Source organism: Dermacentor albipictus, chromosome 7 (genome assembly GCF_038994185.2).
Source record: "Dermacentor albipictus isolate Rhodes 1998 colony chromosome 7, USDA_Dalb.pri_finalv2, whole genome shotgun sequence".
Classification (NCBI taxonomy): Eukaryota; Metazoa; Arthropoda; class Arachnida; order Ixodida; family Ixodidae; genus Dermacentor; species Dermacentor albipictus.
In genome coordinates, this window is record NC_091827.1 from 18,909,319 (window position 1) to 18,935,688 (window position 26,370).

At 50.1% G+C, this 26,370-nt stretch overlaps 2 protein-coding genes across 4 annotated transcripts; one reads left to right on the forward strand and one right to left on the reverse strand.

Moving 5' to 3' along the window:
* Nucleotides 1-804: 804 nt before the first annotated feature.
* Nucleotides 805-13,155, reverse strand: LOC135896634 (ipis-1-like). Of its 2 annotated transcripts, XM_065425109.1 has the most exons (7): nucleotides 12,356-13,055; nucleotides 9,782-9,856; nucleotides 5,994-6,245; nucleotides 4,042-4,266; nucleotides 3,197-3,460; nucleotides 1,591-1,907; nucleotides 805-1,066 (listed from the first exon to the last, which is right to left on the reverse strand). In XM_065425109.1, the coding sequence occupies exons 1-7, from the start codon at nucleotides 12,772-12,774 to the stop codon at nucleotides 840-842; spliced, it is 1,779 nt and encodes a 592-aa protein (XP_065281181.1). In that variant the 5' UTR covers nucleotides 12,775-13,055; the 3' UTR covers nucleotides 805-839. The 2 variants fall into 2 exon arrangements, with proteins under 2 accessions (XP_065281181.1, XP_065281182.1); XM_065425110.1 differs by lacking the exon at nucleotides 5,994-6,245 and having other exon boundaries at nucleotides 12,356-13,155.
* Nucleotides 1,197-21,774, forward strand: LOC135896616 (neprilysin-2-like). 2 transcript variants are annotated; one of them, XM_070521713.1, is made up of 3 exons: nucleotides 1,197-1,218; nucleotides 18,654-19,108; nucleotides 19,934-21,774. In XM_070521713.1, the coding sequence occupies exons 2-3, from the start codon at nucleotides 18,783-18,785 to the stop codon at nucleotides 21,543-21,545; spliced, it is 1,938 nt and encodes a 645-aa protein (XP_070377814.1). In that variant the 5' UTR covers nucleotides 1,197-1,218; nucleotides 18,654-18,782; the 3' UTR covers nucleotides 21,546-21,774. The 2 variants fall into 2 exon arrangements, with proteins under 2 accessions (XP_070377814.1, XP_065281161.1); XM_065425089.1 differs by lacking the exon at nucleotides 1,197-1,218 and adding an exon at nucleotides 16,732-16,814.
* The last annotated feature ends 4,596 nt before the right edge of the window (nucleotides 21,775-26,370 follow it).

Consider the following 26,370-nt stretch of genomic DNA (forward strand, 5'->3'; position numbering starts at 1 on the left):
TGGAAATACGAGAGAACAATCCTGCTACGCGAAACCTAAAAAATAACACGCAAAGCGCTTTTCCCGCGTTTCTACCATTCATAGAACGCCCATGGTCTCCCAGATTTGCGCGCGCAAATCAAGGGCCAGAAAGCGGCACGCGCGGTTCCTTGCAACATCTCCAGATGGCGCTCGCCTCCGCCTCGCAACTCGGCCACGCAAGAGGCCGAGTTTCTACCGGAAAGCTCGCCTATTTTTTTTTTTATTAAGCATTGAATTAGACACAGTGAAGGTCTTTGTGCATAGCGTTCGCCGCCAGCGATTCCCGGTAAACGGTTACATAAGCTGCAGTTGCCGCGAAGCGCGAGCAGCACTCTGGTATCTTTTGAGTGCTATCGCGTTCCACTCTTAAAGGCGAAGCTTAAGCGTCCTCCAAGTTTTAGATTCCTCTTGTTTAAGTTACTATGCTATAAGTTTTCTTTTCGTACATACTCCCCGGTGGCTTCCTTACGCAGTATTCATTTCTTTGGACACGGCAACAAAACATAAAAAAGTGTCACATAGTGATTAACAGCGCGCAGAAATAAGCAAGCACATGACGCATAAATCAGGTAATATTTCGCTAAAGTTACAAACACAATCGAAATAAAGTTCTACAGAACGGAAGCGGGTCGCGCCGCTGGAAAGATAAAGACGCGCTGCTAATGAGCAGCGCGTGACGCGTCGGGCGCCGCTAGGCGGCTCGCGGGCCGCCTCCCTCGCCTAGCCTCCGAGATGGCTCGCGCGCGCGCCGCCGGATCCCGGAGGCTAGGCGAGGAAGGCGGCCCGCGAGCCCGGATCCCGGAGGCCACGTCTTCCCGCTAGCCGCTCGGCTTGGTGACGGAGCCGAGGAGGAGGACGCTGCTGGGTTCCTTGCCGAGCACCAGGAAGAGGAAGGGTCGGTCGACCGTGAACTCCAGGTTGCGTCCGTCCGCGCGGTCCACGACCGGCGGAAGCGAAGTCGGCCGCGCCGCCGTTCTCGCACCTGCCGAGCGCAGACCCGTGCGGAAGACGGCAAAGTGCTTGGCGGCCGACACCTTCAGGCTTCCTGCGCCCCCGGTTTGCGTTGAGGTCTGCAATCTGGCGCTGTCCACATCTACAGCGTATACAGTTTTTATCGCGATAGCAATTACATGGACACTCCAATCGAATTTTCTGCCCTCGCCGTTGCCGTCGCCGTGAGGTCCCGTGTATATTTAGGTAATGTATGCCATATGTCAATGCTATACGACGTGCGGTATATGCGGGTTATATTGCCACGCCATTCTATCGCTAAAGTTGCTCGTACCAGGTCTTACATTCCTGACAAAATTTTATCCAAGTTTCTGTCAGTGTGCGGATCAGCGCCTGCATGCCAGCAATTATTTTGACACGTAAAGATTTGTTCCCGGAAGGTGCATATAGAACCTTGCTGATCGTCAAATGGCAGAAGTATAGGTTCTTTAAATTACGAAACCCACCAAGTAATCATTTGTCTTACGCCACAACCACATGGCAGATTCGGCGTTTAGTGTTCCTTTTAAAGTTAGGTCTATCATTTTCTTTCCTGATACATTCCGTATATACATGTACCTGCTCCGGCGACACGGCTTCCTTCTTCCACGGCGGCCATGTTGGAGAAGTCTGCCGCCGCTCCGAACGCGTCCCGAGCGCCCATGGCGGGCAGGAGACGGGCGAAATCCGTGGCGCAGCGGAGTCGCAGCCTGGGCAGGGTCACGTCGACGGGGCCCCGCTGCTCGAGGCGCGCCAGGCAGTCCATGATCTTGTCCTTGGAGAGACTCCGCTCGAGCGAGGCGAGGCCGCCGAACGGCGAGTCCGGCAGGAACACGACCATGGACTCCAGCAGCGGCGAGTTGTAGGGCACCTCGAGCACGGTCGCCTCGTCGCACCTGGGACGTGGGCAGGAGAAGTTGGACGGCGAAAAATCAATCAATCAAGCAAGCAATGAGTCAGTCAGTCAGTCAGTATCTATCAGTATAGTCAGTATCTATCTATCTATCTATCTATCTATCTATCTATCTATCTATCTATCTATCTATCTATCTATCTATCTATCTATCTATCTATCTATCTATCTATCTATCTATCACAAATACAGACAGAGGGTTTTGTGAAAGAAAGCTGCCTAGACAGCTTGACAAGTTCACAGCCCTTCAAGCATTTCGGAATGTCGGATACAAAAAAAAAAGAAATAGCATAAATTCGCTATACGACATGTTATGCCGCTATTGCAGAACGACTGAATACGCAATCACGGTAATCGTGGAAGGATTTATGAACATTATTTATTAGAAACACACACTGTGGTTACAGCCTAATGCAATAACACAAGAAATACGTGAGTGGAGTACTTTGATTATATGCGCAGTTGTTCTACAAATACAAGCGACTAAGTCATTAACCACTAAAGAAAAAGAATAAAGAAAACCAAGGTATTGGCGTTTTGTTAGTCACAGCTATGTGAAACCAGCAGGCAATGAAGCCAAGAAACACATACGGGAAATTACCTGTGTTTTAATAGAAGTGTAGAAATGAGGAGCTAAATGAAACGAAAGTGGACGAAAAGACAACTTGGTACCGGTGGCAATCTAATCCACACCTTCCGCATTACGCCGTGCGATGACCTCAATTGAACTACTACGGCAACAGCTATCATCCCGGTAATTTTCGTGAGCATAAATAAGTACTCACTGAAAAACAGCACCAGTTTTGGCTGGAGACTAAACCACAATAGCCGAAACCTTTTATTAAATGTCTGGCGCTTTTAAACGCGGACTTACACGAATACCGACACAGTTGCTAGGAACGCTCATCTTTCAACTGTACGGTAAAGCCTCGCTATAACAAAGTTGAAGGGGGAGCCAGAATTACTTCGCTATATCCATTATTTCGTTATACAGTCATGTTACATGGAACGCCGTTGTAATTAGATAAGGCGAAGATATTCATTCGCACAAGGTTCCCACCTATAGCTGCAGCCCAAGTTTAACGACATCTTTTGATAGTGTAGGATGGAATCGGCTGAAGAAAGACAGGGGTAATTGGGAAGTCGCTGAGTAAGGCCTTTGCTTTGCGTTGTTGTTGATGATGATGATGATGATGATGATGATGATAAACGGGAGATGATGGCGATGCGGATGGCGCTGACGATAGTTCAGCCGCGTCTCGCACCGCGTACCTGGCAGTGCGGTAAGGAGCCCCCAGGCGTCGCAGCGTATGCACAGCGCTGGCACTGCCACAGGCATTGCGAAACCACCCGCGGGACGGCTGGAACTGGCCGGGCAGCCTGGAGTCGAACAGCACCAGGCTGGCGAATACGAGCTGCGAGTCGGGCCCCACGCATGCGCTGGAGAACAGGGGCCTCTCGAAGGTGAAGTCCGACAGAGCCCGGAACAGGCCGTCGATGTGGAGGCGGCACTCGTCGGCGCACGTGGCGAAGTCCCTGCAGCATAAAGTCCCTGCAGCGCCCACTCGAATCCACACACAGACAGAGACAGCAAGCTGCGTTGCTAATCTACCTATTCTGTTCCTTAGTTCTGTTCTCTCGAGCAGTTTTTATGCGAAGCATACTAGCCGCACAACCACGCTCTTCCTTGCTGCACCGCGCACGGCCGCGTAGCTACCATATGACGTCATAACAGTTGCAAAAGCGGAGGCTCAACTCGTGCGCTCGCTTGCGGCCGCGTAGCTACATAGCCGGGTCTCAGCTCGTGCGCTCGCCTGCATGAGTTGTTTCTTCGTCTAGCCGAATCAAATATAGCCAAGCAACAGCAGTTCACCAAGCTAAACAGTGGTTCAACAACTAAAATAAAGGCTAGTATGCTTCGCATCCTGGGCTTAACCTTAGCTAAGCCACAGCCATTTTTTTTTCTTTTTTCGCAAGGCAATATGAACTGTCACGCGCCAGGTTCGCATCTTGGTGGCCCAGCCGAGTAACGACCTAAAGTATTAAGCCCAAAATGCGAACTTGGCTAAAAGCGCTGCTGGCGCGGTGCCCTCTTGCTGCGACAAGCGGTTGCGTACATGGCGTGGATGTGGGGCGAGAGCATGACCAGAGGCTGGTGGTAGCGGGGTGCGAGTCGGACGTTGGCGTCGTGCCAGAGCGTGAGGTAGTTGGTCATCGCGCCCGCTGCTCCCAGCTTGGTTCGCGGCCGGTGGAAGTCGCTGCTGAAGAGCAGGCAGGCGTGCATCCCGAACGTCTCCACTAACGAACCCTGGGGGTGGTCGGCTCCGCGGGTGGCAGTGTGGCTGTGATTGGGCGAACATAACAGTCATTAATGCTTAACCGATTTACCAGTCGAGGTCCATTTGAAGTAGTAACGTGAAAGCTTTACGGTATTGGCAACACATTATGGACGTAGCAGGTTAAATAATAACGCTATTTCCATTTCGAAAGGAAAACAAAAACGACCTGCAGAAAACGTTGTCCTAGACAGCTTCACAAAGCTGCATCCCCATTATCTTGGTAACAGCGAAAACAACATACAGCACGCATCAAAGTATATCCAAGTAGCAAATTAAGCATACCAAATGAACGGCCCGAACCATAGACTAAAAAAATGTATATACATATTTCCCCGCACACCTCCCTCAACTCCCTGTGACTATATTTAAACAAGTTGAAATTCACACGCTCATAAGCGTTTAGAAAAATGTTTTGTCACCTTGGGTGGGATCTCCTGTGCAAGTAAAATGAGAGAAACGCACGATATAAAGCAAAAGAAAAAAAAAGAGGTTACACTGCAGAAAATGCATGAATAACTGCATCAAAACACATCTATTTGATAAGGTAACACAAGGGAATATTTACCGGTAGACGTAAGTGATCATCGCTACAAAAAGAAATGTTTGAATTTTTTCTTAAATATTTGCAAGGTAGTCGCAGATTACAGTTACGCGATTGGAGTTAAAAGACGATTTGGAGACGGAAATAGTACATTCAAAGCCGTTACTAGGGGGAAGGTTAGGGGGTTTGGCAGTCCACGAATTTATCACTGCGCCGATGTACTGCTTGTTCAGAACTCATAGGTCATTACATGGGCATGTCAGAACGTATAATATACTTATATGAGCATATGCCAGCGATGTGTCCGACTCACGCGCAGAAATAGGCAAGTACTTAAAGATGGCCGTCGTCCGCGCAATATCTTTGCCGAAAATTATTCAACATATACGCGTTTAAAATAATTCCAGGGTATATATCTATACTGTTAGATATGGCGCCGTTTCCTGAGGCTACTTCGAGTTCCCCAAACCACTTCGAATCGCAGCACAGCTAATTGAGGAATGCAGAAGCAGGGGTGCCACATTCCTGAGGCAGGACACTTGCAAACAAGTTCGTACGCCGCCGGGATTAGAAGGGGCCCTCGGACAATAGAGCCCAATCGTCACCCCTCTTCGCCTTTGAAGAAGGCATTTGCCACCACTGCGGAGCCGTACCACCGGGAGCAGGTGGGCCCTTGTACAATGGAGCATGAGCGCCCCCCCCCCCCCCTTCTCCACCTTAGAAGAAGTGGATTGCAAGTCTGCGGGGCAAGACCGCAGAGAGCCGCCGGGTGTGACAACGCGATACGGGCGCCAACCATTGGCTGAAAATGGCGTCATCTGAGCGGACTCTCCCATTGGTCGAACATGACGCGACTTCCAGTCCTCGAAAGGTTTAAAAGAAGCATTCCAGAGAGACCAGAGCTTTCCCTGTTTCCCTGATTCACCTCTCTCGAACTTCTTGCCGCGGGCCGCAGCGTCCGAGTTGCTGCCGGCCCGTAACGACTGTACGACGGTTAAATGACTCTCACCTCTCTGTATATAATGTAAAATAAATACTCCCACGTTTTGTTTTCATCCCGAAGTCCGTCCTTCAACCCCTACAATACGTCATAGAGAAACGTCTATAGGCCTGCTATCGCCTAGCCAGATATAAATATTTGAGGGACTGGATTTGAAATAGCATATCCCTAGTCACACATGTCACGTACGCGGCGACGTCTTCCTCTGGAGGGCCGGCATCGACCTCGTGCAAACCGAGGAGGCGCCCGAGCTGTCGCCTCGTCTCGCCGGCTGCGCCGTGGTACATCATGATTAGCTTGCAGGCCGCGAGCTTGGGAGACAACAGGACGGTGCCCTGGTGTCCCACTTCCTGTCGCAGCGCGTTGCACATGTCCAGGGGCAGCTGGAGCAGCGGGTCGCGGAGCTCGGGTTCCAGCGAGAACGGCACAGACGGCGACATCCTGCGCGAGAATCGTGGCGTTTCCCTTTCAAATCACTCCAGTGGAACAGAGATGCGATGTGGTAGTTAGGGCACGTTCACACTGGAGCGACAGAGGCAGCGCGACCTATCGCGACAGTCAAGCGGGAAACGCGCGCGTCAATTGCACCCTATGACTGACGACTGCCGACTCGCGGCGACCAATGCTGCAGCGGCGAGCGCGATCTGACCGTCGCCACACTGGCGTGTCTCGTGATTGGTGCTGTATTCTCGCCTGGCCGCACCGCGGTGTGGCCGCGGGCCACCGTGTAAAATAGCCGCAAGCTAATTCCGAAGTCCTGATCCTGCGCCGCAGATTAGTCCAACAGGTTCGCGATTCATATCGCGTGGGTAAAAAAAAATTCACAGAGGATTACCATACTCTCTAAAGCGAAATTTGACCGCAGCTCTCTCTATACGCGTTTTCACTTCGCGATATATTCGCTGGCGCCGACAATCTGTCTCACGCGGCACATTGCAAACGGAGCGAAGTGTGGCGCGACCCCCTCGCTAATCGGCAGCGCGTGGGTGACACGTGGGCGCGATTCACAGCAGTCGCCGCAGACAGACCACCGCTCATGCAGCGCTTTGTTTCCATGTGTGGGATCGGTGGCGTCATCGGTGATCAGATGACGGCGCGCTATACTGGTGCCATCTCGTAGCGATCGTCGCCGCAGAGCCCGTCTTGCGCGGCACTACGCTTTTCAAACCGAAACTTTCTCTGCCTCTTCTCCCGACTTTCCGGGCGCTGCTGCTGCTGTGGTCTTTCTCGCGCGCGCCGCTGGGTTTCTCGCAGCAACACCAGATGGCGCTAGCCTCCGCGCATCTCGACCGGCGCCGCCGCGGCAGCGTTTCACATATTGTGCCTATGGCACGTGCTGTGATTGCTTTCCCATGCGACAAAAATGCCGGTGCTGGGCTGTGGGTGTAAGCATTACAATCGTCCGTAGCCTGAAAAGAGCGCTTGGAGCTGGCTTGTCAGGAGCGTGCTGGCCACGTATGCAGAAGCAGCACGTAAACAAGCGCCAGCAAAACGGCTCCAGATCGAGCACTCATCGTCGAGGACAGCCAGGCCCGGAAGAAGCGTCGCGCGAAACGCGTCAAGTAACCAATCTCCCTGTGTGTTGCTCGCACTACGCGGACAAGCAGCAATGGTGCACGCATGGTAACGTTTAACATCAACTCACCAGTCTCGTTTTTGGATTCAACGCGGAAGAAATTACACATTCGCCGCCAACATCACCGCTATATTCATCTTCAATCAAAGCAAACGGCATACAACGCTTCGCTTAGGTACATTAGATTCCCACAGTGCGCGGGATCCACAGATAATAACGCGACAGCGTTAAGGGCCCCGTGTCGCAGAAAATCAGGTGTCGGCGCCTTGCGTCGGTCGTCGTTTAGCGCAAAATCATTCCGTACCACAACCACGCAGGCCCTCCACGTGGTGCAGAGGCGTTACTGAACTAACTGAATTCCTCAAAGTAAGATGCGCCAGAAAATTTGTAAAGTACAACCTAAACACAACTTACAGACATGATAGATTCGGATCATATTTTGAGTGTACCAGAAAACACAATTCTGTTACGAGGAAACTCAATCATAAGCCCTTTTTCCAGCGTTTCTACCATTCGTAGAGCAGCGCGCTGCGCTCGGTTCCTTGCAACAACGCCATCCAGATGGCGCTCGCCTCAGCGCATCCGTACGCATCTGCGGCCCCCGCGAGTGGCCGCGTTTCTACCAGAAAGCTCGCCCGCTCGCCTTCCTGCATAGCGTTCGCCGCCAGCGTTTCCCGTTTAAGGCCAGAATACATGGAGCGAACTTTCACGACGAAGTTCGGGCGGCAGAAAATCTGCCGCGGCGCGACGCCTTATGTTCGTCGGGCTGCGCTACATGGAGCGAAGACATGGCGGCCGCCGCCGGCGAGTCGCTGCGTTGTCATCAGAGTGGCTAGACGAGGCAAAAGCGCTGTTGTGAAACACGTGACAAAAAAAAACTTTAACGACAACTATTATTGCTTTTGAATTGGGGAACTCTCTAAAAAGGCGTAAAATTTTGTTTAGAAATGTCCCACAGGATGGCACGCTTCTGAACAGCCGAAATTAATTTGTCGTTAAATTCCAGCCGCGCCTCTTTGGATACCATGAATACGAAAAGCGGGAGACCAGCGTGAACGATAGAGCGGGATCGGGATACACGGACAAGCGGGGAAGCCAGGTCGGAAGTCGGGGCGGATAGTGAGACCTGATTGGCTCGCTTTGGGGCGCCGCTCGTTTGCCGCTTCCGGTATCGTCGATGCCCGACGAACTTTTCTGCGCCAGCTAGATCGGCGGCGAACGACGTTTTCTCCGGCGCCGGGCGCCGCGCGTACGCCGCCGGGCGTCGAACGCCGACTATTCGTCGCATATTCGCTCCATGTATTCTGGCCTTTAAACAGTGCGGTTACACAAGCTGCAGTTGCCGGGAAGCGTGAGAAGCAGTCGGGGATCCTTGAATGCTATCGCGTTCCACTCTTGAAGGCGAAGCTGAAGCGTCCTCCGAATTTTTTTCTTCTCACGCTTTCGCCCTATCCTCCTCCACCGCTTTCCTCCTCGCCCTCTCTTCGCTATCGCCGTCTTTCATCCGCCGCTGCGCTCCGCGTTCGCTCTTTCATCCTTCCCTGTGCTCGTTCGCTCGGTTACGCCGAGGGACTCCGACGCTGAACGCAGGAACGTAAGAGCTGCGCTGTAAAATCGCACTAGGTTCGCAATCGGCCCACATGTTTGGTAGGATAGGTGGATGGCTAGATTAGACAGTTTAGTTTAGCGTACGTAACTATACGTACGCTATACGCTATGATATAGCGTACGCTAAGCAGCGCACGTTTTCTACAGTTTTAGTTGGCCGGTGATATCTTCGGATCTCAGAGGCCATATGCCGTCGTTGCGGCTATTCCGAGCCTGTAGCGATAGGTGGCGCTGACATCTCGAACGTTTCTTTCGTTAGGCTTCGACTCGTTCGAAACGAGAAGCGTTCTGGAAAACACCACGAGGTTATCCATAATACTCTGTCGTCGAAGCGGCCTGAGACTAAGCGAAAGCCGTTTACACAGTTATTCGCTACGAACGAAGTGCATTTTACAAAAGCAACGCCAAATTCAATTCGAAGCGGTCAGCCGGGACCGCCGCCATGTTTCCCGCAAACTCCGCAAGCCCCGCAAAAACGCTAACGTTAACTCGTTTGCGTTGCGTACGCCCGCTATACCCGCTATTTCGTTTAGCGTTCAGCGCATGCGCAGTGACGACCCGCTATTTTTTAGCGTACGCAATGGTATAGCGTACGCTATACTAAAACTGTCTATTGCCAGAGAAGAAAACTGGTCTGACAATGCCAAGAACGCTATTCGCATTAAAAATGTATATTTCCCGTCGCGTCGTTCATTGCGTAATGCTTAGCTTAATGTAAAGTTTCTCCGTTATAAACTCGAATTTTCAATCCTGTGGGGCAGTATTGACAGTATTGACAGTACTGAGTGCTTACCTCGTGGTCAACAGTCCGCTCCAGCCCATCGGCCGGTAGGTGAGGGGGACCCTTATCAAATGCGTGTCACGTTGGCTTGACGTGCGAGGAAAAAAAAAAGAACAGGCACTCGTGAGGCTGCTGAGAGGAAGCACTTGTGTAACGTTATGTTCACAGTGAGGACGTAAGTGACCGACAGATGGAAGAGACTGTGTGGAAGATGGCGTGAAGTATATTTCAGCACGGCTGTTTGGATTGGCTAATAAGCCTATTTTATGAGGGTTCGTACTGAAAACGGCGTAAGAATGCTTGGAGGCGTGAGAAGGCACCTTTATCGTGGTCAAACTCCCACGAACTTTTTTACCCTTTGTAGAGTTCAGTCCTAAATGCCGAACAGGACGCACTTTCTTTATGTGCTTAAGGCGCCTTGGTTTATATAAGCCTGTAAGGCTTGGTTTAGCTGCTATCAGAAGATGGCGTACAAGGGAAGTATTATTCTTAGCTAGGCTACATGCTGAACAAACTTCACGGTGCTGTAAAGAAAAATTAAAAGAGTGCAAAGAAAGACGTGATCAAGACAGAACACAAGCGCTTGTGTTCTTCAGTCTTGTCTGTTTTTTTTTGCGCTTTTAATTTTATTTTATACCACGAACACCTAGTCCAGTAGCAAGACTTGTTAGCGATCTGTGTGCATCTCTTCTGTAAAGGCTGTTTGAAGACGTTAGTTGCGCCTACAGTGCTTTGTCCGGTCGCCTCCTTTTCTTCAAAATTAGTGCGCAACCAATTTTAGGAATTTTAGGAAATGTTCGCAATTTTAGGAGACGACGAGTGCTTCTGCAGGTAGTTTTTGTCCTAGCAGCTGCCGTGCTTTTCCCAATAATGAGTGCATACCAGCGCGCGCAGTTCACCCATTTTGATGAAGCTTATTGCGCTTCTTTCCGTCATCAACAAAGGAAGCTGCAGCCTGTAGCCAATTTTAGACAAGCGAACTTATTTTCGTGGTTGAGGAAGGCAAGTACCTTTGTCAGTGGCGTAACAACTAGCTATAGTTCTCGTATGGGAATGGGAAGTTAAGCTGAAAGCCCTCTTACAGGCACTCTCTTATACATATACATAGTTAACCCGAAGCTTCAGAAATCGGGAAAGTTCGAGATAAGCGGACGTTCGAGATATGCGAAAACATGAAAACAGAAGCCTGCAGTTGGCCGCGCCTAGACCTCGTGGATACGTCGGCGTCTATACGGTCAATGGGGTCCCTGACACTGTGCCAAGACAACGTGCTTGGAACCAAGTCCAGACGATTGATCTATAATGCAATATAGATCCATATATAGATCCATATAGATTCATAGATCCAATATATATCCATATAGAAGCCACACTCTTAAAACGGTTGCACCCTTTGGGGTGTATATTTGTCCCACAACAATGATCGTCATTTGTCTTTCCCGCGTTTCCTTTCTTTAACGCTGCGAGCTCGGTACTTGTCAGTCACGAACGGCATGCGCGTTATCAGTGTGACGCAGCGTTCTCAACAGGAAAGTAGCGAGCGCCGATTTTTCAAGAAAGGAAACGCAGGCAAGGCAGATGATTTAACTTTTTTAAGAGTGTAAACCGTTCCGTGCAAACAAAAAAGCACATGCTGATATATACTTCCTGCATCATAATGAATTCCGGACAGTTTCACTTCGAAAACCGAAACTGAAATGCGGAAATGCGCAATTGTGACGCGCTTTATCAGACCCCGACGAGTTACGCGGCACTATCGCCTCACCATCGCGCAACCGAACGTCCTTATCAAAAGGGTTGAAATCTGGGCCAGTTGGTACATACTTGAACGAGAAAAAAAAACAGTCAAAAACACAAAGGAGAAGAGGAGAGGTTGACACCACAACGACTGGTGGTGTGTGGACACCACCAGTCGTTGTGGTCTAAACCTCTCCTCTTGTCCTTTGTGTTTTTGACTGTTTTTTTTCGTTCAAGTCCTTATCAAGCCGCAATCTCGGAGAAACCCCGTGGGCTCGCGTGCTGGCTTCTTTCAGGCGCAGCGCGTGCACTTATCGCGCCTGCTAAAAAGAGTGCTGGATCTCCCTTTTTGCTCAAGCTCACGATTATTGCGCTTAGACCGCGTTGATACGTCACTGACAGCTTCCCAATAGATATGCAAAAAAAAATAATAATGAACCGTCTCAGCTGACCGCCGCTGCACGAGAATGGCACCTGAGCACTCTTGCTATAGTATACGCGACGCCAAAAGCACTGAGCCACTACAGCGGGTACTCATTTAGATCCAATTTATTCAGTGCGAAGTTTCGTTGCAGATGGCCGTTTCAGTAATTTCTCGCGTGGAAGTCACCCAATCCCATGACAAACAAATGCTATCTATCTATCTATCTATCTATCTATCTATCTATCTATCTATCTATCTATCTATCTATCTATCTATCTATCTATCTATCTATCTATCTATCTATCTATCTATCTATCTATCTATCTATCTATCTATCTATCTATCTATCTATCTCTCTCGCGTGGCAGGACGCCGAATGCCGGCGATACATCTTCGCCTAAATAAGCATGCAGGTTCTCTTTTACCTCCTTTCGTGCCTCCTCGCCTCGCGGCCGCCGCACACGGAAGTCGCGGAGTCGGCCGACGACGTCCGGGACTGCACGGTAGTGGTCGAAGGAGCCGTGGCGGTGACCTCCGACGACGAGGAACCGAAGCTGGACGCCTCCAACCTGCTCTGCCTGCGACGCTGCCGTGCTTGCTGCTGCTGCTCGTCCTGCTGCTGCTGCTGCTGTTGGCCTTCTCGGTGCCCCAGAGCCGGCATCGGCTGCGAGCCCTCGTCTGCAGCCTCTGGCCGTACTCGTTCCTCCTCCTGCTGCCTCGACGCCGGCTGGGCTGCACCGCGACCCCGTTCTCGGCGTTCGCTTTGTTCCGGCTGCTGCTGCAGCTGCTGGTCCGGGGCCGGGCCGCCGACGCCGCCATCGCTGGGAAGCGCTGGACGTTCCATTGCGTCCGCTTCGCTCGGCGTTGGACTCCTCGGTGACGTGGGCGCCCTGTCCTGGAGGCCGGTGGGAAGCCGCGAGGGGAAGGGTGGATTCGCGTTACTCGAAAGGGGAGAGGAGCTGGCGCTTATTCGGGAAGCTGCAGGCGACTCGGGGGGTGGAACTGGCGTTTGCGATCGAGCTTGTCGAGGACGGGCTGCCGTTCGATGGAGCGTGCGCGGGTGCTAATGGAGCGCGTTGCGACGGGTCAGCTCGTGCAGCACGTCATAGCTCGTGCAGCGAGCCGGTGTAGCGGTGATGATTGTGAGGCACTCTTCTTTTTCTATGCGTGCCTTCGGGACACGCTTACTGTAGGTAAATTATCTGAAGACTAGCGTCAAGGTATGCCGAAGAAAAATGGCTTTACTGGTGCAAGTTGATAACAAGCTCTTCATATCAAGATCAGCTACGGGCTGTCCAGAGGGTCCACGATGACGCCATAAGGCTCGGCCTGGCGGTGCCGACGTGGACGCGGCCCGCCTCAGTCTGAAAAGACCGGGCTTCAGGACACTAATAAAGTTTTGTGAATGAATGAATGAGCGTCAAGGTATGGCCCCGCGACGCTTAGCTGCTGTTGCAGACAATATTTTATCCGGCTTTTGTTGTGTTCTGAATCACAGTGGTGTAAATCGATGAGTGGCACCAATAATACGACAGCCTTTGTAAGATAATGTGATTGTTACAACGATTTCCTGTACTGTTTGCTTCCTTTTGAGTTTGCTCTTGAATTACTAAACTGTAACTGGGGAAACCACGGGGAAGGCGGGAGATGGAGATTGAAGACGATGAGCAAAACGAGAACAAGGTGAAAGCAGGAGCCAACGTTTCGACAAGTGGACTTGTCTTCTTCAGAAGCATATGTCATCTTGAAGAAGACAAGTCGACTTGTCGAAACGTTGGCTCCTGCTTTCACCTTGTTCTTGTTTTGCTCATAAACTGTAACTGGTAACTAACTCGAGTACATTGGTTTATTTTCCTATTATCTGTTTCTTATAATGAACTTTATGCTGTTTTCTTTGTTAGGAATTTTTTTTAAATCCGTGGGCTTGCCACGAGGTAAATGAAGCAAAGATTAAGAAAAGGCATTAAATAAACACACGCGTAGCCCTGTACTGTGCAGGTGCTTCAGCAGTGAATTAGCGGCCCTGTGGTCCGTAATCCAACGGGCAAAGTCACCTGCCACATTTGTCTATAGTTTGGCCCTCCCTGCGGATCTCTAAAGATAATTACCCTACTGTAAGTAATGAATATTCTCGTGTTTATTTATTCTACTTTACTGCCCATGTTATGGTGTTTGACTTAGCCTTGCACTATATATTAAAAACCACCATAAATTGTTAGGAAAACATTACAAGCCGTAACACGAGCGTCTCCGGGAGCAACGTACCCGAGCAAGACGGGGCATTACTCGATTGGACCATCGCCCTATTAAAAGTGCGACCTCAAATCTAAAGCAAGAGGGTACGGTCTTTGAAGAGAAATCCACTTCTCGAAAGGCTCATTAATCTCATGATTTAATTATCCAGTTCTACGTGATTTCTTTCGGGCTACAAAGCTTGTAGTTTAATTCTGGCAGAAGTTACGTATACGATGGCTATACATGCAAACCGCACGCAGTTTCTTTCTTTTTAACTGGCGCTGCTTCGCGATGGGGGCTGCTTCGCCAAAGAAGCCAGTTACCAGATATACGACAAAAACTGGGCTGACTCGGACATGAACCTTTAATGATGTACTATAGCGCCAAACAGACGACACAAGAAGAAGAGCCACGGACGTTGTGTCGTCTGTTTGGCGCTATAGTACTTCAGTAATATGCACCAACTAGCCCAACAAAAAGTTCTGATGAACCTTTAACGTGCCCCCAATGGACAGGACACGGTAATGCTTAGCATTAATAGCATGGAGGAAATAGAAGCGCGCTGGGCGGGAAAGAAATCACAGCCGCTCAGGACAACAACAACAACAACACGGGCGGTCTATAGACAGGCCGTGCGGTGCAACGTTGTGGCCTGTATATGCCCGTGCGCACGTCACCGCGTGCCGCACTCCGCAGTTAAACGCTCATTTGCATAGCGATGGTCTGGCGCAGTGCTGGAAGACAGAGAGGTTCGATCTCATCATCGTTCACGTATGTCGTTATGTAGCGTTATAATACAGGTGCACGAAAGGAATGGCGAGAGCGCCGACCAAACGCATACCCTCCTTGGTCCGCGTTTTCGCTGCTTGTTTCTTTTGTTCATCGTGCTTCCTATACCGACCGGACGAGATGTCGTCAAAACGAGTAGACGCATAGAGTTTGTAGGAAACTCTATGGGCAGACGGACTTCCCCCACTTTGAACGTACATGCAACAGAAAACGCGAGCTGCGTTGCAATTATGTGAACGCGTCAAAGCGTGCACGAAATGGCAAGCTTGCGTAGAGATTGACGTATGGAAACGCCACTTTGGTAAATGAGAGTGTGCGAAGTCGCCCGCGAAGCACGGGCACTCGGCTGTCGAGACATCACGATAATCGCATTTTAAGTATGATGTCGCATACTTAAAAATAGTTAGCGGTGCTAAGGTCTGGCGTATTTTCGTTTGTTCTGGCCCCGTCTCGCCAACTCGAACTTCCACTGACTTTCCCGATCATCCTTTCTCTCCGGAGCGCTATACTCTGGGCTTCAGTCACAGGGATGCTTGCCTTGCATATATATCATAGGAAGCGCAAAGAGTTTCGTATTCGCTAATTTGATGTTATCTTTCTTCTCCTTTCTTGAAAATCCTTATGCAAATTTCGAGTTCTATTTCATTCATCTTCTAGCAACTCTGCAGAATTCCGTTGCTGCATTTTTTAGCTCTTTTACTGCCTATAATTTATTTATTTTCTCCTGTTTTGTTTTAAATGTGCAAGCGCTCCTGTTCTGGTCCCATGTTATTCCTGTGCGTTTTAGAGGTGGAATCATCATCTCACACGAGACGAGAAGAAGACAGTCTGATCACGAAGCTGCGGAGCCATGTTTGCTCAGCCGTGGAGGAACTTATAGTTACTTGAGGGGATTCTCTTCAGTCCTTCATGCGCTATTTTTCGTTCATTTCTTCCTGAAAAGCTTTTGGAATTGTAGTACTAAGTGTAATTTCCTAATACCAACAGAATTTTGGCAATCCCCCGCAGTATTTGCACCATCATATAAAGCAAACCAAAGAAATGAAACGTAGCGGTGGACACTACATTTCTATACACGCAGAACTAGTTTGTCAGCATCTCCTTTGTGTGCACGGTGCTGAGAACCAGAAACAATCGGTCACTTTCTCCTTGCATGTCGACGATGCTCATCATTAAGATAAAGGGTGCTCGAGGTCCCTTTGTGCAAAGTAGGCCTCAGCATGAAAGTCCCAGTCTTGTTTTCGTTTGGAGCTTCCACATTGGCGTAAAGCCACCAGAATGTTTGCACTGCGATGAAAAACTTTAATCTTGATTCCGATAGGCTGCCTTCCTAAAAAGAGTCAATTATAATAATTAATTAGCTATTTTTTTCGATTCACTGTAGCGTGATGACTGTTCCACTTCGAACACCTTCCCCTAGTTTGTTTTTTCCAAACTTTTTTTGCATACATTTTCTCCAAACCGACCAGTTATTGGCCGACCCCCGCGGTGGGTATGTGCCATTTGTACAGGGAATCATGATCATCATCATCGAATAGGTGGGGCCATAAGGATGTTTGCTCAGCCGTGGAAGAACTTATACCGCAGTTACTTCAGGGAGATTTTCTTATGTTCTTCAAATACGTTATTTTTTCTTCATTTCTTCCCGAATATGTTTTTCTTTTTTTTTTCAATTGCAGTACTACCTGCAATTTCCGAATACCACCCGAATCTTGGCCAATCTCCCGTAGTGGCCACGCGCCATGGTATGCAAGCAAAAAAAAAAGAAAAGAAAAGAAACGAAGCGGTCGGTTCTGCTGTCGACTCCGCGTCCTTCGCACCGCAACGAAAATGAGGGTGTCCCCGGGCGGCTCACCACAGGTGAGAGGCGACGAAAGCGGCGCAGTCCTTTGGAAAAGGATGGCCAGGTCTTGATAGACAAGATTTAACTGCAGTTTCCTGTAAAAAAAATTGGCTGAGGCTTAGCTTGGTTAAGCCTAGTCAGATGCGAAGCATATTGGTGGCTAAACTTGGTAAGTAACTTGTCGCCGAGCCGCATACTGAGCACGTTGCTTGGCCAGACGTTCTTCCCGCTCTTTATCAGTCTCTGTAGCACGCCGCAACCTTCGCTTCTCATTCCAACGAGCAGCTCTGTCTCCAGGAGGCATCTCACCTCGTGAATGTCTAGCAGAGGCAAGCGCAGCTGCTTATATACCACCGCGACGCCGCGAGCGACGGCGCGAGTTAGAGCCCCGTTTCTCCTCTGTCGTGACGTCACGGTGTCACGTGGTCAGCCTTGAAGGCGACGTCGCGAGCGACGGCGCGAGTTGGAGCCCCGTTTCTCCTCTGTCATGACGTCACGGTGTCACGTGGTATTGAAGGCGACACCGCCGCGCCTGAGGAGCTGGGTTGAGCTCTAGTAATATGCTTCGCATAAAAAAATCGCTTCTAAAGCGACGCGCGGATTAAAGGGTCTCTCGGTCGACCACGCAATGTCAGGTCCAGAGAGCGCGCGCTTTCGTCACGGGTTCGACTACCGACCGTGGTAGCCGCGTTCTGACGGGGGTGAAATGCGAGAACACCCGCGCACTTAGATTTAGGTGCACGCTAAAGAAGGCGTAGTCGTAAAAACGAATTCGGAGGCTTCCACTACGGCTGCTCTCTTAGTGTGGCGTCGTCGAAGCAGGCGGTGTGTAAATAACGCTGACACGCACGCTATACAGGAGAGAGCGGGAACAAGACTGATCTCTACATATTTGCCCCAACCGATATATACTGGGTAGCCCCTGGTGACGTCACACGCTTTCGAGGAATCATTACTAGAGGCGCACTACAGGTAAGATGCGTGTTTTAAACCGGAATCAATTCGGTATATAGGCCACATAGCACTCCAGTTTCTTTGTGACGTTAATCATATCATGAGAAGACAACAAACAAAAACACCAAGGACAACGTAGGGGGAATTACTTGCACTTACTAACTGAGATAAAGAAATGATAAATGTATGGCAATGAAAGTGGATGAAAAAACAACAACGAAGAGGAAGACGTAATCGAGGTCGATAGATGATTGCGCGGATTGATCTGAATGCAGTAATAGAAACAAGACAGCTGTGAAAGAAGGAGAAATAGCCTATTTGATCGATCAACAGCGTGTGAACAACACAAATCTCAGCTTGGAGCCCTTCAGTGCGTGTGTTTGTGAAGGGGGGGGGGGAGGAATGGAAAGCATTGTGAAATAGCGTTCGACTTTTCCGCCGTCTCGTATTCGCATCGCATCGTTGTCATCGTTCGTAGTCACACACATGCTGGCCTCGAAGATGGGCAGAAGGCCTAAAGTTCAGCCGTTACATAGCAGACGCCACACGGGCAGAAGCACTCTTGCCCTACGGGTGAGCACGAAGCTACCTCGGAACATCTGTCACGGTTCGAACAACCAGCCTACATACCACAAATTTACGTGAGCCCAAGACTCCGCAGTAAGGCTTGGTGTGCTGCCGTGCACCGTAGTGAGCACTCCTGCACAGGACGCTAACGATTTACCAACGATATTTTAACGCGATAGCGTTAAGGAGCTCGTGTCGCAGAAAAGCCGGTGTCGTCGGCGTCGGTGTCGGCGTCGGCGTTTGCGGCGTTGACCGTGAGCGATAAATCAGGGCAGGCGCTTCATAAATGAAAAGCAACTTCCAAGATTTTCTTGTTTCTTTCTTTTTTTTCGCAGTTTTTGTCTCAAGCCACGACGGACGAGGAGGCGCAGGTCACCTACTCGAAGCGCCTGGTGTGCGCGGTCGTCTTCGCTGGACTCGCAGGCGTCGCGCTCTTTGCGCTGGCCATCTACTACGTGTCTGCGATGATCGCCCGCATGGCCGAAGCACGTGGCAACGACGTCTCGGACGAGCTCGTGAGCCTCTCGTGCCGCAGCGACGGCTGCGCCAGGTTCGAGGGGCTGCTCCGGGAGACCCTGAACACCAGCGTCGACCCGTGCCACGACTTCAAGGCGTACGTCACCTCCCGCTGGCTGCCCAGCGCGTCGATGCAACTGGACGTGCACTGGAGGTACGCGTGGAACGTCAAGTACGCGTGGATGCGCAACATGGCCGACGAGATACGACGGCGCTACCACGAGACGTCGCTGGGACGCCTGATCGTATCGTCCTTCGGAGCGTGCGCGAACAGGTCTGTTGGCTGGCCTCTTGGCTTTGTGATTCTTGCGGCCGCTACTATGTCAAAGTGAAGGAATAACTGACACGTGGTGATTGATTGATTGATTGATTGATTGATTGATTGATTGATTGATTGATTGATTGATTGATTGAATGATTGAATGAATGAATACATCGGCGCGTCCCTTATTCCATGACAATTACGCCGTCATGGTTTGGTAAGTGCTTCAATCACTCATTCAGTGAGTCTTCTAGTCAGTCATTCTGGGGGGTTCTCAGCATGCTGAGACGGTTGATAAGATTGTAGAAACAAAGTTAGTGTTTGTGTCGGTGCGTTAATTTTTTTTTTCCAATCAATCTATGAATCAGCGAATGAGCCCATGGTTCAGCCAGACGATAATTTGAAAGCAGGATCGATTTGTCAGCATTTGTGTGTCAGCCCTTTATTTTTAGCACTGCACGTTGAATCTTTCCGGAAGCGTAAAGCACGATTGTGAGCCACTACACGTCAATTCTAAGATGCCAGCATACGCTGCGCCGGTTTCTTCTGTCGGTTTGAGCGACATTAAAGTGAAGGATATAGGATTGATACTAGGGAGATTTATAATGGCGATGGTACATACATGAGACAAATACAAGGAGAGATAGAACAGCTAAACAGAACAAGAACAGATAGAACAGATAAAATTTTGTAATGATAGACGGAAGGGGTTAGCATAAATGATGGCACGCCATGAAATTGACGTTTCAGATTTCACTGCGTTCTTACACGTTGTTTGAACAATAAAGGCAAACGAATGCAGGGTGCTTGTTTTAAGAGCACTTCTTTCTCCAACAGGGGACAGGAGAACGTGGACGAGACGCGGAGGCTGTTCATGCAGCTGTTGCGCGACCTCGGCGTTCCTTGGCCCGACACGCCGCCCAGCGACGTAGACCCGTTCGAAGCCCAGCTCAACCTGAGCGTCCGCTGGAACATACCGCTCTGGTTCGACGTGAAAATGCTTCCGGGCAAGCCCGTGGCCGGTCGAAAAGCGATCTACGTCTACCCGAGTGCCTACGCCAATTTCTGGAGGCGCCAGTACATCGCCATGAACAGCGAGGCCGCGGTTCGGCGGTACGTGGACCAGTACTTGGCCTTCTTCATCGACGTGGACGGGATGAACCAAAACGTTGTCTCCGCTGACCAGCGCCGCCAGTGCGACAGGGTGTTCAACTTCACCAAGCACGTCGTCTTTCTGCTCGCCGAAGTCAGCAAGCACCAGCGCGCCGCGCTCTTGGATTTCCGCTCCCTGGCGCAAGCTTTCGGCCAGAAGACGGAACGACTCGTTTCGTTGGTGAACGACATTTTCCGGCTCAACGACTCCTCGTTCGCGTCAGTGGACAAGGCCCTCGTGAAGGCGACGGGCACGATGGACGTCGTCCGCCGCATCACCGCCAATGCTGATTCCTCGCTCGTCTTGAGTCACCTGGGCTGGTGGACGCTGCAGGTGTACGCGCCCATACTGGATGACCAATTCTTCGTCCAAAAGTACGGAAGCGAAGAGAACGCCAACCTGCTTCGTCCGCTGTTCTGCGAGACCCAGGTCGAGAGTTGCTTCAAGCTCCTGCTCTTCGCCAACCACATCTTCCTGAACTTCCCCAAGCGCGTGCGGCGAAGCATCAACGAACTGCTGACCAGCGTTCGAGACGCGACCGTGGCAGAGTACGCAAAGTCGGACCTGCCGGCGGCGACCAAGACGCGGTTGATGGACAAGCTGAAACGCTTGGCCACGAATCTCTGGCCCAAGGCGGAGTACCGGTCTTCCAAACGGCTCCGACGAATCTACTCGTTCAAGTACGTGAGCAAGAAGACGATGCTGGACTACTGGATCTCGGAGAGGCAGGGCAACGCCGCGCTCATCGGGTCCGACGCGTACTACGAGGACAAGCGGCTGCCGCAGTGCAACGCCAAGGACCCGTTCTCCTACGAAACCACCTTGGACACCGCCACGCTGTCGATGATCGCGGTACACGAACCGTTCTATTATCGGGACGGCGACGGCGCGATCAACTACGGGGGTCTGGGCGCGGGCTTTGCGAAGACCCTCCTGGAAGGCCTGGAACGCGCCTACGAATTTCGTCATGCCGCCGCCCGTGACGCGTCGAGCGGCGCTACGCAGAGCAACGGCAGCGCTCCGCAGGATTCGGTTCGCAACGAGACCTCGCGAAGCGTCGCTCTGGGCGGCCGAGTCTTCTTGCCGGCATTTCGCGCACTGATGGCGGCTCAGAGGAACGGCACCCCGCTCAACACCGGCCAGTTCTCGCCGGCGAAAGTGTTCTTCGTCAACTACTGCCACAGTCAGACGCGGATGTCGGCGGGCTTCGATTGCAACTCGGCTCTTCGAGGAGCGGCCGACTTTGTGACCGCGTTCGGCTGCAAGCAGGGTAGCTACATGAACCCGCAATATTGATGACCCGCTTGTACAAACAATGAGACGTGTCGTAGGTTTACGGCTGACACACTTGCGTTTAGATTTGTTTATTTAGTTTGTTTAGTGACTTCATTTGCGAAATTCTACAATGGTTGCGCAAGTGTCGCGTTATACCTGTGCTTATTTATATTTTTTGGAGCACTGACTGTCGTTATTTGTAAAAGAAGTAGCGAGTAATTGAGCAGTTGGGTTTTTGAACAGCACAGCACCTCTTCGTAGCGTGTCTCTCTTCCAAGCGGTATAACTGCCGGTTAATCTATGTGTTGCCTGAACGGCTGCATATTTTGTCGGTGGTCACAGCTTGTTGACACAGTGGTTTCTTTGAAGCCCTACATCGGCCTGAGTGATTAGAGAGCTTTAGTTTAGGGGACGCAAGCGGCTTGCGTACGCAAGAACTAGGGGCCACTGTACTACGCATGCGCAGACCCCTACGTCTGAGTCTGCACATGCGCAGTACCGTCGCCCCTTGGTTACGCAAGCGGTTTGCGTCCCATAAACTAAATCTACAGAGATTGTAGTAAAAGCGATGGAACGACAAGCTTGGCTTAGCTATACTCGCCCAAGACTTCGTTGTGTGGCGTAGCTTCGAATCGAATCGAAGACATCGAATGAGATATGCTTACTCGCACGGGGTTCCAGATTTCGCCCAAGTTCCGCTTCAAAGCTGGACTTTTATCGTACACATTTACAAAAGCCGAAATACGACAAAGAACATGCACAAGGCAAGTCCTTCTCTGTACCGGCGCGGTACATCAGATTTCGATTCTCTGGGCGGCGCCGGTGACGTGTACCCCGTCAAAAGCAGCGATGCACATCACTTAAACAGGCCCTGAACCACACCTCGGGCTTGGGGAAACCCGTTCTGCGGATAGAATATGCTGCTGTATCTCAGCCAAATTTTTGCGCCCGTGCACGGCGCATGGGGTTCTCAAGCGGAGCACTTTTGTGCTTCCTCAGAACGTCTGGTTTGCGCAAACGGCTTTAGCGCAAGTACTGTCCGTACACGCCTCTGCACCTTTTCTCTCTCTTCCCCTTCACCCTTTCCCCAGCGCAGGATAGCCAACGAGATTTTTGACTGGTGGACATCCCTGTATCCCTATATTCTTCTCTCTCTCTCTCTCTCAAGCGTAGCGCGAAGTCACCTTTTTCTCACTCACTCAACACTCTCTTTGGAACGCTGAAAACGCATCAGTTATCAGAAACCCAGCTAGCCCAGTTTTCTGCCTTAATTACTCTCTTTTCAACAGCGAGCAGATTCCCGCAGAACGCTGCCATTGGCCGATAGCCGACATCAATCAAAAATGGTATTTCGATCATGCAGTACGCTTCTTCCTGGCTGTTACTGCGTATATTTATTGGCGCTGTTAACTAAACAGGCTGAGATGAACGAAAATTTGCGTCTCGAATTTCGATAGGAACTCCGGAAGGAGCCGTCTACTTTCTGCTCACGCTCAGCCGCGGTCGCCCGCGTGCAAACATAACTTTGGCCGCACTGCTTATCGGTGTCGTAGCCGTGGAGAGCTTTTAAGTTAATTGATCCAGGCGAATAGCAATCAACCATGATTCTCGGTCTTACAGTCACAGGACGGTATGCATTAAAACGGAACCATTCGGTAGCCTAATGCATGCTATTCTGCAAGACCGTGCTAGTTGCTCAAGGAAGCTATGCAGTTTTTGGCAATACACTTGCTTAGAAAATTAAGCACTGACACAGTGCGCACAAATAGGAGAAAACACTTCTGCGCTGGCGTGTGCCTTTTAGCTGGCTTTTACTATTAAGCATTACTGACAGCCATAATTTGTTTCATAGTTAGCAGGTAATGCTGCTGGAGCAACCAAAACTTGCAGCGGTCATAGAGGTGTGCGTATAACTGCGCTCGTTTGGAAGTGAACTTGCACCAGCTTCTAGAGGATCGCTTCTTGATACATTACAATTGTAGCGAACGAAGTTAACCTCACGTTGGATTACGGATTGCTTGTATGCCTACACCTTGCAGCATGCAATGCACTATGTTTTGGTAGCGGATGTTGGTGGTGCGCTGTGGTAGTCGGGCGACGAGCTTAGAGTTTCTCAGAACTCTACGGCGACGAGGGCGGTCGTGAAAACGTACAAACATGCCATCAAGCAGGTTATATAAAACTTCTGGAGTGGCAGTTCCTGCAGCCGTCTTACGGGAGCGAGTGAAGCCGCGGCGGGCATATTACTAAAGAATAAATAGGGCGCGTCCCCAGCATAGCGTCATCGAAATACGCGAACGATTTGGTTGCATTTGTAGTACCGCAATCAAAACTTGAGATGAAATATATTTTGTATATCAGTTCACAATTGCGAGCTGTCGTGGAAAAACATTATGAGCCATTCCACTCTGTGAAGGTGGTTGACCAGGGAAGCTGTTTGGCACGGAGGTGACACGGAGGTGATTTTGAACAAAGATACGAACTCGCTCATTGTCTTAAAGGGTGGTCATCGTGACGAAAGGTACGCGCACTCAATGTCTTGATCACTCCTAACTGCAAGCACATTCTTTGATAATGTCAAATCGATGCGCGTGCGCCGCCGGGTGGTCGGTTGAGCCGGATCGGTGTGGCATCGCAAGGGATATGTCTGCAACACGGAACGCGTAAACCACTCCCTCTTCGGGACCGACACATCCACATTGAAATCAACGGCAACAGGGGTAGTGTCATCGCAGCTAATTCACGCAAAGTGAGTAGTTATGAATCTTACGGGCATATGAGTCATTGCATTTTTTGCTTGCTTACGGGGGTATGAGCCATTGCTCACGGGGGTATGAGCCATTGATGACATTTTTCGACATGCTGTTCTGTATGTTGTATGCGTGATTAGAAAGAGCTTGCGAACTGCTCGCTTCACTGTGCTGAGTGCTTGCAGCCTCTGCCTTACGGGGCTGCGAGCCATTGCATCTTTTGCTTGCTTTCAGCAGAATGAATGCTTACGGGGGTATGAGCCATTGACGATGATAGTTTTTGTTCACGGAGAACAAAAATGGACGGAACCCTAGCCATACGCAGCTTCGCTGTAAAAAAGAACATTGTTGGAGCCAACTTTTCGAAGAGAGGACGTTTCGTCTGAGCAGGAACTGCTTTCCTTAGCTGCCTTTATGTGCGCTTAACTCACTCTCAACGCATTCACTCTCTGTGAGAGAGGAGGAATATAGGCTGGTGCGTAGGAGTGAGGGAAGTCGAGGTGTTCAAAACGAAAAAAAAACTAAACAAAACAAAACTAAGAGGAGGTATTTATCTGTGATAGAGAGGGAGCGGGTAAGAGCAGGTACAATGGCGGATCAAGAAGAGGTAGGTGGGGGAGGGCCTTGGGAGTTCGGCAGAGAGAGAGGTAAAATTGGCCCCACGGATTTCGCAAGTCCAGTGTCGTGCAAGTTTGCGCAATTTCAGTGGCGTTTAAAAGGAAGCTTTAGCTCGGCAAACCGTATCCAAATACATGGGAACGGATAAATCGTTTTTTCTCGGCAACCACTGGATCAAATTTGATAAGATTGATGCTGTTTGCAGATATTCGACATCTGCTTTTGGTGCGGAGTTACGGGTTTGTAAACTTCGTGCTTCTATTTTCTTTTTTCTTTAAATAACTTACCAGTTTTTGTCAACTTTTATAAAACATTTTCTGGCACAAATCAAAATAGTGTTTTTTTTTTCAAATTCGCTAGAATTTACATATCTTTCTAACTTCACTCAAATCGGTCCAGGAATTGTCTCATAAAAGCATTTCTACGTTTTACATTAATTGAATAGGTGGCATCGGAGTTGACCCGGAGCTTACGATGTCTCTCAACGCCAGATTGATTTCTGAGAACTGTGCTACATGTGGGGCAGCACCGGTGATGATGCCGTGAACGACAGGAGTGGCAATCGCAGGCCGCCACCGAGGTCTCGCATGTGGCGTTAAAACTGACTTTATAAGCTGACCTTCTCCTGACCTTTCACGTCAAGTATTCATGAGGCCACGTGGCTGTGGATGCTGTAAGTGACGTGCCTTTAAATGCTTGTTATTCTATAGCGAGGAAGGCAATGACATTTTTTTAGTCGTCATTACACAACGCATGCGCGGCTACATTTCAGATGCAAAGCACGAGTTCCCAGCCGCGCTTTGGATCGGGAAGAAATGCAGATGTGCGCATGCGCAGATGTTTTTGGACACGCTGCGCTAAGTTGACGTGGTTAGAATTGACCCGGACCTCTCAGTTATGTTGCTTGCGACAGCGCTGGCCATAATTTTGCGTGAGAATATACAAAGTAAATACCGCTCTTTTGCTATTTCGATCGATGTAAACAAGCAACACGTGCGTGCCAGTATAGGGCGAAATTCGACTCACATGAAGTATTAGTTGAAGACATCGAATATAAAATCGAATAACCGAAATACCTTTATTTCTAATATAAAAAAAACGTGAAGCAGCGAACAGAAGGGAAAAAATGACATGCAGATTCATTGCAGATGTTGGAATCTATAGGTGAGGCGAAGCTTGAGGGAAGCGCTTGATTAAACGCTATATAAAACCGAATGCGATGCACAATATTGCGTTTGTTTTCATGTTGTGTACAACGCGTAATATCTGATGCAATCGTAACATTTTTGCACTGCCTATGTTCCTCAGTAGGATAACTTTCTCGCAAGGAAGGATCAAATCGTGGTCACCACGGCCGCACTTCGACGGGGGGAGGGGGGCGAAATGCAAAGAACTCCTATGTACAGTGCACGTTACAGAAACCGAAGTTGTCGAAATTAATCCGCAGTCTCCCACTACGGCGTGCCTCGTAATCGTAT

Bases quoted from the DNA above. Each gene is read 5' to 3' on its own strand.
- LOC135896634 (XM_065425109.1), bottom strand. From the start codon at position 12,774: ATGGAACGTCCAGCGCTTCCCAGCGATGGCGGCGTCGGCGGCCCGGCC. The intron at 3,461-4,041 runs GTACGCAACCGC...TTTATGCTGCAG, and splicing joins TCGCCCCACATCCACGCCAT to GGACTTCGCCACGTGCGCCG. The intron at 1,067-1,590 runs GTACATGTATAT...CCGGGGGCGCAG, and splicing joins AAGCCGTGTCGCCGGAGCAG to GAAGCCTGAAGGTGTCGGCC.
- LOC135896616 (XM_065425089.1), top strand. From the start codon at position 16,785: ATGAGGGTGTCCCCGGGCGGCTCACCACAG. The intron at 16,815-18,653 runs GTGAGAGGCGAC...TTTTTTTCGCAG, and splicing joins CCCCGGGCGGCTCACCACAG to TTTTTGTCTCAAGCCACGAC. The intron at 19,109-19,933 runs GTCTGTTGGCTG...TTTCTCCAACAG, and splicing joins TTCGGAGCGTGCGCGAACAG to GGGACAGGAGAACGTGGACG.